The sequence below is a fragment of the Microcaecilia unicolor genome, chromosome 9, assembly GCF_901765095.1.
Source record: "Microcaecilia unicolor chromosome 9, aMicUni1.1, whole genome shotgun sequence".
Lineage (NCBI taxonomy): Eukaryota > Metazoa > Chordata > Amphibia > Gymnophiona > Siphonopidae > Microcaecilia > Microcaecilia unicolor.
In genome coordinates this window covers 21,753,066-21,766,330 of record NC_044039.1, presented here as the reverse complement: position 1 = coordinate 21,766,330, position 13,265 = coordinate 21,753,066, and the positions used below count along the sequence as shown (strand labels likewise).

The window sequence follows — 13,265 nt, the reverse complement described above, 5'->3', positions numbered from 1 at the left end:
GAAAATTCAATTGCTTACTGAAAATCACTATCTTTCTCTGAACCAACCAGCAGAAATTCCATTCCATACAGCCACCACCTGCTAGTTTACTAGACATGGCTGACTAACACAAGACAGTATCTGTAGCACACAGGCATCCTCCAAAAAGGCACAGATAGGCTTCTATAATTATTCAGTGCTTATTTAAAATGCTTCACTTCTTTATGTCTTATAGATCAAAGTCAAGATTGAATCTGATGCGTCATGCTACTTACAACCAATGTAAAAGTGCTTAGCCTGGCGAGATGATCACAGTTATCGATATCAGTGGGTTTAAAATGATGAAAAAAAAAAAAAAGTCCAAGCTGCTTTATTCTGAGAACCTGCACAGCTTTCAGAAGATGCTTTTCGAATACAATATCAACATACTGTTTATACTGTAGTTGGTGTGTTGCCGAAGGCGCATTCAGTGTGGTGACTGGCGCAGTGACTAGTAATCTGTATTCAACGTGTCACTGAAGGCACGCTCCTTAGCACGACGACTGGTGCAGTGACTAGTAATCTGGTACCTTAAATTATCTTTGTTTTTGGCTAATAGTAGATCACTTAAAATGAATTATTTGGTGCTTCTACTACTAAACTTATTGATTAGTAGTGTGGGGGGGGGGGGGAAGAAGTTGGGCAGAAAAAAAAATAGAGCTATTAGATATCTGACTCCAGTTTATATCACATTCATTGCATAGAGGTTATTCAGGGAGGGTTATTAACAATGCAAATGTAATGGATTATTCACTCGTTATGCAGCAGGAAATTTGGGAGAAATTCTAGAAAGTTTAGGGAGGGTAAGGAAAAAAAGATTAAAAATGTTATGATAGAAGTAATCTTAAGATAATTCAGCAAAAAGGATATTAAAAATGTATTTTATACTCCATTTCTTGTTTATATACTAATAGTAAATCAGTCCTAAATAACATGGTAACAGTGAAAGATTTGTCAATAGAAAATCAGGTTGGGGTGTTATTTTTAACTAAATCTTGGATGACTTCTACTGATGACCCTAGGCCAATTGATATATGGCCCCCAGATTTATTTTCAGTATTATGTATCGCCTAGACCTAAGCAGTTTACTAGTTTTCGGGTACTGGTACTGTCCCTAATGAGCTCACAATCTAGTATTATATTGTACCTGGAGCAACAGAGGGCTAAGTGACTTGCCCAGGGTCACATGGCGCTGCAGAGGGAATTGAACCTAGTTCCACAGGATCTCAACCCACTGCTGACCATTAAGCAGCAGCAAGAATCAAATCCAGTTCCCCAGGTCTGCAACCCGCTGCACTAATCATTAGGCCATTCCAAGAACATGGGGGGGGGGGGGGGGGGGGGGGGGAAGAGGGTTTTTTTTTTTTAAAGTCATTTCTTAATTTAAAATTAAAGAACTCATTAGTTCCTCTGATTGGAGATTACCTATTCTTTTATGGGAAATAGGTATTGTATTTTGGTTTATTGTCCACCAGGGAGATATTTATTTGAACAAGATGTTTAATGTTATCCCAAGAAAAAAGTGGATTTTAGCACCATTTTAATACTTGGTGATATTAACTTACACATTTAGATAAGGATCCTAGAACGATTGAATTTTTAGAAAAATTTAGACTGGTTTGGTTTTGAATATGCTTTAATTTCTGGTATACATGAAGGATCATCAATTAAATTTTTTAGTATTAACTCTCCTCTCAGGATTGTAATTTTCAGCTCAAGTTATTCGGTTTCTTAACCTGATCATTTTTTAATAGATTTTATTATTCAATGGAAGGAGGCTGGTAACAGGAAACAAAGACAGTACTGAAAAAGAACTGAAGACTAGACAGATTATGGAGAAAAACATTCAACAGATAAGAGAAATTGGAGACAGGTGATTAATAAAAGTATACCATCTCTCTGAAAAGAAAGGAGTATTACTCTAATTGGAGAGGATAAATTAGATGGGAAGATGTTATTTATCCTGCTAAGTTGACCAAGGTTGACCATTTATTTGAAGGCAACTGTAGACAGTCTCCATCTGCAGACGAGTTAGCTCTACTTTTTAGACACAAGGTTGAAGTGTTAAGAGCTCAGTGTTCATCTGCGATATTATCGATTTTAGAAATATTCTAACTTTACAGTGGATTAGAATTACAGTGGATTAGAATTTGGAATAGATTGGAGTAGATTGAAATGAATGAATCTAGGTGATTATTAAAATTATCCAAAATTTACTTGGAGTTTTGATGCCTGTCCAATGTGGCTGATGAGATGTCATTCCCCTATATTTGTGGCTTCTATTACTGATTGGCTAAATTACCTTCTGCTGAAGGGTATTTTTCCTGAACATAGATACTCAAAAATGTCAAAGGTGACATGCAAGACATAGCAAATTATAGGCCTGTCACGTCAATACCATTGTTAATAAAAATAATGGAGGGCTGAGTTATGAATCAGCTGGTCATACATAGATAAAGTATGATTTATTGCACCCGTCAGGTTTACAGCATGAAAACTGCTGGGGGCTTTAACGGAACAGGGAAAGCAAATGCTGCGTCAAAGGTGCAAAGCTGTTATTCAATTTGACTTAAGTGCCTTTGATTTGGTAGGCCATGAGATTTTATGTTGGATAAGTTTGGTTTAGAGGTTTCCTCATAAGCCGCAGTTATAGGGTGAAAATAAAAGGGTCCTTGTTGGAGACCTTTTGTGGAGTACTGCAGGCCTCCTCTTTCCCCTGCTCTATTTAATTTGTTGTTGCAGCATCTGGCTAGGGCACTTGATAAGTTGAAGATATATATATGCAGATATTACTATTCTGATGCCGTCTCCTAGGGGATATGATGAGATGTGGAATAGGGAATTATCTTAATATTGATGAACAGTGGGCAATGTTTTTATCTGGATTCAGTTTTAAAGTGGTTAAGAGCTCCTTTGGTTTGTTAAAGAAATTAAGAGCTATTCATTTTGAAACATCTTGTTTTAGCTTAATAGTGCAAACTTTGTTATCTAAATTAGATTATTGTAATGTTGGCTGCATGAATGAAATGCTGAGAAAGTTGCAGACTTCAAAATCTTGTTGTACAAATTATTTTCTCAATGAAAAAACAATTATATTTTATCTTATTTCCATAAGCTTCCCTGGCTACCTATGAAGGCAAGATCTCATTTTAAAGCTGTGTTCTACTGTCTTTTGCTCCCTTAATGTAACTATGCCTTATTTAACAGATTATTTCTCCTTGTTAGAAAGACAATTAGAGGACAGTTTTAAAGTCTTCTTCAGTTAAACTGGTTAAAAGTATTAGACATTTGACTGTCACTGTCCTATCAAGCAGCTTGAAGGACCTGTTTTTGCTTTTAGGGAATATTCAAAGTTTAGGAAACAGCTGAAAGCTTCCCTATTTGACAACTATGCGAGTTAAAAAAAAAAAACAAACAAACTAAGATTGTACTTTCCAAATGTTTCAGTTTTCTTTCTTTTGTGCTCTGCATGGAACTGCATAGGCTTTTGCAGAATATAACAATGATGTGTAATATAATGTATTTGTTGGGCAGACTGGATGGACCGTACAGGTCTTTATCTGCCGTCATTTACTATGTTACTATGTATTACAAGTTGTGAGAGAACCAGTGACTGTACAAGTCTTAAATGCTTAATTACATTAAGTTTTTATTTTCATATGTGGATGCATCAATGTGCATTTTTGGACTCTACACTCTTATTTGAATTAGTACAGGAATATTTTATGTCCAACTGAAATACTCTTTAAAGGAAATACTGATGAACAAATCAGTTTATCTTGTTGAGCAGACTGGATGGACCATGCAGGTCTTTTTCTGCCGTCATCTACTATGTTATGTTAGTTCAGTTTTATCTAGATGGCCAGCAGACATCCAGTCAACTGCTTTAATAAAACATGTTCAGTTACATACTTACCAGGAAATTCAATGATAGATATCGCTTTTTGTTTTATTTAAAACATGAGACCAACTCAATCAACATCGGGTTTCAAGAAGAATCTAGCAGGAGCTATCTAGTAAACCCAGTTCTTCCGATGCCTCACTAAGCTACGGCTTTATTCTCTCTTCCTTGAAATTAAAAGGATCATGTATGCTTAATCCACACTTTCTTGAATCTAGTTAGTTTTTGCCTCCAACAAAACAAGAGGAAGGCATATAATTAAAAAACAAAAACAAACAAAAAAAAACCCATAAAGAAAAAAAAAACCCTTAAAATTGTTAATTCATGCTTTCACATAGTAAAAACATAAACTACAAAAATAAACAAACATATCAATAATGTGAGTCTAGCCTTACTCCCTCACTAGGTGGCCCTTTTACTAAGCCATGTAGGCGCCTACGCGCACCCAATGCACGTCAATGTTGAGTTACCGCCGGCTACTATGTGGCCCTTGCGGTAATTTCATTTTAGACGTGCGTCCACTACGCGTGTCAGAAAATATTTTTATTTTGTGGCGCGCGAGCTGTAATCAGTATTTTACGCATGTAGACCATTACCACCCGGTTACCGCTCGAGACCTTACAGCTAGGTCAATGGCTGGAAGTAAGATCTCAGACCCAAAATGGATGCGTGGCAATTTTCATTTTGCCGCACATCCATTTTTGTCAAAAAATTTTTTAAAAGGCATTTTTTACAGGCGCACTGAAAAATGATTCTGCACATACCCAACACACGCGTCTACACTACTGCAGGCCATTTTTCAGCAAACCTTTGTAAAAGGCCCCTAAATTAACAGTGATAACCACAGAATTCTAAGCTTCTGATATTGATGTCCACCTTAGCTGCTCTAAGATACCAATCTTTAGAATTCTTGTGCAAATTGGGGCGAGTTAAGTCTTCAAAACAATGGTTGGTGGACTTGTGAATTACTTGTTCTCAACTATCTAGAATGGACAACAAACTCATTTGCACAAAAATGGCTCGAACAAACAGATGACTTTATATTCTGTTGGAGGAGAAAAATGTAAGTAATATTGACAGGGTGATCCAGTAAATCTAAGTGCTGGATAAAACCAAGCATAACTGCAAAAGGAGATTCATCCCTGTGCAAGATCACAAGAGCCTCCTCAAACACTACAGCCTGGACAAAGGCCAAAGTGGCTGAAGTCCAGCCTATCAAAATTCTGAAAAACTATATATACATATACGTACACCCCACCCCGACAGTCACTGCTTTTTTTCAATGGCCTTTGGCAAAAGATAACCAGAAATATGTCCATACTTAAAACAAACACTGAATTAGATACTAATACTCAAGTTCATTGTCAACCAAAACTTATAAGCTCACTGGGGCAATCAACCCTCACTCACAAGGTAATGACAGTTAACCTTAATACCAACTTGAGAATAAATGAAGTAAAAATGAGAAACGTGTAAAGGCTCAAAGTGGGGGCCTTTATGCATCTGTCCCTTAGTATGATTAAATTTAATAAAGGCAGAGCAAAACTTTCCATCACACCTCCAGAAGAAATTTCAAATAAATCTGATATCCCATCAAACATAACACAAAGTGAGAATTCAAGCAGCAGACTACAGCATTAACATTATCCTGTAATCTTACAGATAAAGAATTTTTGTCAGCTAGTAAACAGAAGATGCCACATTTTAAAACAGTAAACTACTAATATAAGTAAAGCTGGTTTTCAGTAAAGTACTAACACAACTGTACAGTTTGCATATATTCACAATAACCATCGATTCTGGGAGTGGCAAATACAGTTCCAGTTACATATAGCAGTAGTTTCTAAACAAGTCTATTTTTCCAGCAAAGTCTCATGAATAACATCATACATGAAGACACACAAATCTTCCAAAAAGGTAAAAACAATCATAATATCGAAAATGCTAAAATTTAACTAAGTATCTCAAGTTTGTCACTTTCACAGATGACTTTCCCAATCTGATGACAGCTAAATCAAAACTAAACGTATCTGTGATGGCTCTTGTGTTAAGTTTTAGCATTTATAGTTTTTAAAGTCAGAATTTTTATCATGGAGGGGGAAGAAAAAAAAAAAGTAAGCTAAGTTGATTTCTCCTGCATTCTTCTAAATAGCAAACAGACTCTTGCGGTTGACAGAGCAGTCATTAGTCAAAAATCAGTACGAAACACAGCTCTGGAAAAATCAGACCATTACTTATAATCCTGGGAAAATGTGAGTGAAAGATCTTAAATATTATCTTTTAAAAAAGGCCTTCAATTAAGAATGGCTCCATTTTCCCAAGCGCTTCCATTACCCACTTCAAATTCATTATCTCCTGCTTTAGTGTATAAAGCGTGTTAAGAATAAATACTAGTTTTCAGCTACAGAAATCAATTACCTTACATTTGGCAGCAGTCGTCACCGTATTAAAAAAAAAAAAAAACGCCTTACTCTGCCTTAGAAAACAAAATATATAATTAAAAAAAAAAAGATCCACAGGAATCTGTTTCAGTGCAACCGTCTGCTCTATATTCCCTCCTTCCAGACCTCACACGCTCAAAACCCTCCCCTCAAAATAGCCTCTGAAAGTTGACCACCCTAAAGCAAGGGGCCACGGAGTCGGCGTAATTGCCGAGTGCGCGCTACAGCCCAGAAAGGAGGGGGGGGGGGGATTTAACTTCATCTTTTTTGTACCCTGCTCTTAGCAGGTTCAATGCGGCTTACATTTTATATTTATTTATTGCATTTGTATCCCACATGTTCCCACCTACTTGCAGGCTCAATGTGGCTTACATAGTATTGTTATTCCAGCATACCAGGCCCCCTCCCTGCCCATCTTCAAATCCTTGCTCAAAGCCCACCTCTTCAATGTCGCCTTCGGCACCTAACCACTAACACCTCTATTCAGGAAATCTAGACTGCCCCAACTTGACATTTCGTCCTCAGGGACCGTCCTTCTTTGTTAAACTGTACAGCGCTGCGTAACCCTAGTAGCGCTTTAGAAATGTTAAGTACTAGTATTGTTAACGTAGTTATTCCAGCATGTCAGGTACAGTTAGTATTGTGAAGGGATTAGGGTAATTATAGGAGGTGGTCTTAATGGAGGGTTAAGTGACTGTGCCCGCAGTGGGATTCGAACCCCGTTCTCCAGGACCAAAGTCCACCGCTCTAACCACTAGGCCACTCCTCCAGAGCACAAATCCCGAGGGGAGGGGGGGTGACAACAGCTGACGCTACGCGTCCGCTTCACCAGCACATAAAGCCCCCCCCCCCCCCCCCAGGGAACTGTATATGCCAACCAGTATCTCCAGCCACATTGGAGCCCAGAGGCTGTGCATAAGCTAAAGCAATTCCTGGGTCTTTTACCCCGCCCCCTCCCCCCTTTAAGCCACGCTCACCTCATCTTCCAGCTCGTTCCTGAAACACAGGCAGGCCGCTCGCTTCTTGAAGCCCTCCCGGTCGTAAGTCCGAGTCTGGTTCGGTTTAAACTTCATCATAGAGGCGCCGCGCCCCCCCCCTCCCTTTCCAAAACCTTAGGCTACCGGTGCTGCCCGTGCCCGGCGCCGCGCCCCCTACCACCGCCTCTTCTTCTTCACCCGCGAGGACTAGCGCGCGCCCGGCACCGCCTGCGGATTCCTCTTCCAACGGCCGCGACGGCGGCCGCGCGCCGGTGGTGCGAGGCAGAGGACGGGTGGGGGGGAGGAGGGGTCGCGGCGCAGTCACACGGGTCACAAACGTGGAGAGGAGGAGGAGGAGGGCCGAGCGCGCCTCTCCATGGGCTCCGCCGGCTGCAGTCAGTGATGTCCCCCCACCGAGGGAATCCGAGAGGTACTCGTTCCCCTCTACTTCGACGACTGGAGCTGCTGTGGTGGTGCCGCCGTCGCCGTTTCTAGTCCGGGCGGGCGGTTAAGCGCGCCCTCAGCGACTCTGTCTGGTCCCGGCAGCGACGCGTCGCGAGTATTTAAGAGCGGCTCGCATCGCATTCCACCGAATACGAGGTGAGTGAGAGAGGGACTTCTAGCGCGCAGGCGCACGGGAGGTGGGCGTGCCCGAGGGAGGCTGCTGCTCGTGCCCGCCCCCTCGCGCGCTCTTCCTCCTCTCTTTCTCTGCAGACCTGGCCGGAGAGAGCAGGTGGTTGGATAAAACAAGAGACGAAGTGAGCCTATCTGGGCCCTTGTAGAAACTGAAGCCGGTAGGCGGAGCTTCCCGCGGTTTTAGTACACCCAAAACAATAAGCAAAAGATTATTAGAAAATATAAGGCACTGCCAATGCGTGGTCCAGCTGTAACAAGTCTAAAGCTGTTTCAGTTGGATAGGCAGTGCCTTAAAAAGTGGAGGAGAAAAGCTTTTTTTGTTTTGGGGTTTTTTTGTTTTTTTTTTTTACTTATTGGACAGCTTTTTAATGTATTTGAAAGCTCCCCATATGTAGATATAAATATCATGAAACAACAATTGAATATCACCAAAATAGCTTCAAACATTATTGTAATTGGTAGAAACAGCAATTAGAAACTCTGTAGTTTGCGCTCATTTTACTTCACTGCTCTATATAATACAGATGGCCAAATTTCAGTCAGGATATCCTGTTTCCTTATAGGTTCATTTTAACTGTTCTTGTAATCTGCCTTGGGAAACAGCTGGACTGTACTGAAATTAAAAGGAAGTAGTAGAATTAAACTCTCCTTTCATTGGGGCACATGGAATCACATCTTCATCTGTTTTGTAGAAGTTTATCTTTTAGATACAGAAATGAATTATTATGTTTTGAATGTAACATAGTAACATAGTAGATGATGGCAGAAAAAGACCTGCACGGTCCATCCAGTCTGCCCAACAAGATAAGTCATATGTGCTACTTTTTGTGTATACCCTACTTTGATTTGTACCTGTCCTCTTCAGAGCACAGACCGTATAAGTCTGCCCAGCACTATCCCCGCCTCCCAACCACCAGCCCCGCCTCCCAACCACCGGCTCTGGCACAGACCGTATAAGTCTGCCCAGCTCTATCCTCGCCTCCCAACCACCAGCCCCGCCTCCCAACCACTGGCTCTGGCACAGACCGTATAAGTCTGCCCAGCACTATCCCCGCCTCCCAACCACCAGTCCCGCTTCCCACCACTGGCTCTGGCACAGACCGTATAAGTCTTCCCAGCACTATCCCCGCCTCCCTACCACCAGTCCCGCTTCCCACCACCGGCTCTGGCACAGACCGTATAAGTCTTCCCAGCACTATCCCCGCCTCCCTACTACCAGCCCCGCCTCCCGATCTTGACTAAGCTCCTGAGGATCCATTCCTTCGGCACAGGATTCATCTGTTTTGTAGAAGTTTATCTTTTAGATACAGAAATGAATTATTCTGTTTTGAATGTGTTTCAGGGGCAAGTGGTTTTATAAGTCAAAATAAAAATAACTATTTTGTTTCATACAGATCTCTTGTGTTTAAACATAGCTAAATGGCCTATAAGCCCCTAATGTAGACCATTGAGTTTCTTATATTTTGTTCTTGTGATGACTTATACTGTGCCAAAACTGAAAACTCTTATCTCTATCTGGTTGATAATAAAAGGAGCTCATTGCCAACATTATCCACCCTAAAAAGGTTGTTTTGTGGCTGTTCATGAGGAATTGTGATATTGAATAAAATAAGTGTATGCTTGTGTCCATAGTCATGCATCCAAAGTTTATGTAATCCTTTCAATAAATCCAGTTAATCGTTTAACCTATTAGTGGAACTTAACCACAGAGGCATGATATGGTTATTTTGCATTAGTCTTCACTGGACCAAACTTGCTTTCCTTGTGCCATCACTATCCAGCAGGTAGGCAGTGTCTTAAAAGGTGGAGCATAAAGGATTTTTTTTTACACGTTTATATCACACATTATCCCAAGCAAAGTTGGGATCAATGTGGCTTACATTTGAAAATACAGTGAGACAGAATAATAGAATTCAGTTATATCATGGAAGCCAACAGATGGATATGTCTGAAATATTTAACAAAGATGAGATTAGCATATATACCCAACTTGGCATTTAAAAGTTTGTCCTTTAATGATGCCACATTTTCAGAAATCATAGCTATAAGTATAGGCAGTTATTCAAGATTATCACATGCACACACCAGAACAGGCATCCATCACTTTGCAAAAGTAAACAACAACTTCTACAGAGTACTTCCAAAATTAAAGTTTTATTTTCTAATTTCCATCTTCCAAAATTCTAGACAGCAGATGTACGGATCAGCAGGACCCAAAGCACTCTAAAACAAGTAAAGTCAGAAACAACACAGTTTATACCTAATTGTTCAACAACCCGTAGGATTCACCTTTGAGTTTAAAAAGCAAAAACGTGCATATAAGTTCTGCATAAACAAATTAAAACAATCAGTTTAAAGCAAATGCCCATAATATGTAATACATGGTACCAATAATGAAACAATGATGGAATGTTCACATAGCAGGCAGCCTGAGCCAACAGATTTATTTTCCACTGAACATAATTAACTTTGAATAAACTTGGCGGCTAATAGTGTGCTGAACTGGACAGTGTAGGCACATTTAGATTGACTCTGGACTTCTGTATGAAGGTATCTCTTTTAAATAGTAGCAACGCACAAAACAAAAGGAGCAAGTTCCCACATGTCATCTTTTTCTTTTGATGTAGCCACAGGAAATAAAATGTTAAATGCTCCCAGGTTTTAACCTAATTCATGTTTAATGTGTGATATAAATGTCATAAATAAGTAAATAAATGGATAGATAGAAACTCTGAATGCTGTGCACCTGATTCTCATAACATGATGTATGTTTTAGTGGCCCATTACCAGGAGAAAAAAAATCTCTGCATGAATATAACACATGCTAGGGTGTTCCTATAACCAGCCCCTTCAAATGACACACTGATTACGATTTATAACAAATTAGTACTCTACCTATGAAAAGATATACTATTATTATACTTCTTCTATGTACATCCGTACAATGCGCTAGCTGGCATGTTTAAGTACATAAGTATTGCCATGCTGGGACAGACTGAAGGTCCATCAAGCCCAGCATCCTGTTTCCAACAGTGGCCATCCAGATCACATGCACCTGGCAAGATCCCAAAAAAGTACAATACATTTTCTGCTGTTTATCCTAGAAATAAGCAGTGGATTTTCCCCAAGTCCATTTTAATAATGATCTATGGAATTTTCTTTTAGGAAGCCTTCCAAACCTTTTTTAAACCCCGCTAGGCTAACTGCTTTTACTACATTCTCTGGCAATTAATTCCAGAGTTTAATTACATGTTGAGTGAAAAAAAGTTTTATCCAATTCATTTTAAATGTACTACTTTGTAGCTTCATTGCATACCCCCTAGTCCTCACATTTTTGTAAAGAATAAATAAGAGATTCATGTTTACCTGTTCCACTCCACTCATTATTTTATAGCCCTCTATCATATCTCCCCTCAGCTTTCTCCAAGCTGAAGGGCCCTAGCCACTTTAGCCTTTCCTCATAGGGAAGTCATCCCAACCCCTGTATCATTTTCATTGCCCTTCTCTGTATCTTTTCTAATTCCAGTATATCTTTTTAAGATGCAGTGACCAGAATTGAACACAATATTCGAGGTGCAGTCACATCATAGAGCAATAGAAACAAATTATAACATTCTCATTTGTGCTTTCCATTCCTGTCCTAATAATACCTAACATTTTTATTTGCTTTCTTAGCTACTGCTGCACACTGAGCAGATGGTTTCAAAGTATCATCAACAATGACATCTAGATCCTTTTCCCGGTCAGTGACTCCTAATGTGGAACCTTGCATCACATAGCTATATTTTGGATTCCTCTTTACCACATGTATGACTTTGTACTTGCTCACATTAAACGTCATCTGCCATTTGGATGCCTAGTCTCCCAGTCTCGTAAGGTCCTCTTGCAACTTTTCACAATCCTCTTCCGATTTAACAAGTTTTAATAACTTTGTGGGCCTTTTACAAAGGAGCAGTCGCGTTTGTAGGGCACACTAAAAATAAAGCTACTTAAAGCTAGAGACACCCATATATTTCTATGGGTGTCTCTAGTGTTGAGCGAACACTAAAAACGATAGCACACCTTTGTAAAAGGAACTCCTTTGTGTCATCAGCAAATTTAATTGCCTCACTAGTTATTCCCATCTCTAGATCATTTAATAATATTCCCCAGCACAGACCCCTGGGGAACCCCACTATCTACCCTTCTCCAATGAGAATATTGACCATTTAACCCTACTCTCTTTTTTCTATTTTTTAATCCACAATAGGACATTTCCTCCTATCCCAAGAGTCTCTAATTTCCTCAAGAGTCTTTCATAAGGTACTTTGTCAAATGCCTTTTGAAAATCCAGATACACAATATCGACTAGCTTACCTATATCCACATGTTTATTCATCCCTTCAAAGAAATATAGTAGATTGGTGAGGCAAGATTTCCCTTCACTAAATCAATGTTGGCTTTGTCTCATTAATCCATGCTTGTGTATATGCTCTATAATTTGGTTTTTTATAATAGTCTCTACCATGTTGCCTGTCACCGATGTCAGGCTCATTGGTCTATAATTTCCCGGATCACCTCTGGAACCCTTTTTAAAATTTGGCATTACATTGGCTACACTCCAATCTTCTGGTACCATTCTTGATTTTAAAGATAAATGACATATTACTAACAATAGTTCTGCAAGTTCATTTTTCAATACTATCAGTACTCTGGGATTTATACCATCTGGTCCTGGCGATTTGCTGCTCTTCAATTTGTTAGACTGCCCCATTACATCTTCCAGGTTTATAGAGATTTGATTCAGTTTCTTTGACTTGTCAGCATTGAATACCATTTCTGGCACCAGTATCTCTCCCACATCTTCCTCGGTGAAGACCGAAGCAAAGAGTTAATTTAATCTCTCCGCTATGGTCTTGTGTTCCCTGAGCACTCCTTTTACCCCTGAGTCATCTAGCGGTACAACTGATTCTTTTGCCAGCTTCTTGCTTCTAATATTTCTTTAAAAAGTTTTACTATCCAGCTTATAATTGAAAAAGAAAAACGTCTATATTGCGACCCAAATCGGGAGATAGACGTTTATCTCACAAAAACGAATAAAGCGATATAATCGAAAGCCGAATTTGGACGTTTTCAACTGCACTCCGTCGCGGATGCGGACAAAGTTGATGGGGGCGTGTCGAAGGCGGAACTGGGGCGTGGTTATCGGGCGATCAGAGATGGGCGCCTTTCGCCGATAATGGAAGAAAAATATGCGTTTTTATGGAGAATTTAGGGCACTTTTCCTGGACCCTGTTTTTCCACGAATAAGGC

At 39.8% G+C, this 13,265-nt stretch overlaps 1 protein-coding gene and 1 long non-coding RNA gene across 3 annotated transcripts in view; one reads left to right on the top strand and one right to left on the bottom strand.

Annotated features, from left to right (window-relative positions):
- Positions 1-7,911, bottom strand: part of NUDT4 (nudix hydrolase 4) — a 37,719-nt gene extending 29,808 nt beyond the window's left edge. Inside the window, exon 1 of one of the 2 annotated variants that reach the window (XM_030214330.1) lies at positions 7,338-7,911. In XM_030214330.1, coding sequence (XP_030070190.1) covers positions 7,338-7,436 — 99 coding nt within the window. In that variant the 5' untranslated portion in view covers positions 7,437-7,911. The remainder of the gene's footprint in view (positions 1-7,337) is intronic. The other variant, XM_030214331.1, reaches the window with a different exon arrangement.
- LOC115477450 overlaps positions 7,852-13,265 on the top strand; it is a 121,128-nt gene continuing 115,714 nt past the window's right edge. The window contains exon 1 of the long non-coding RNA XR_003943330.1: positions 7,852-7,937. This is a non-coding gene — a long non-coding RNA (uncharacterized LOC115477450). The remainder of the gene's footprint in view (positions 7,938-13,265) is intronic.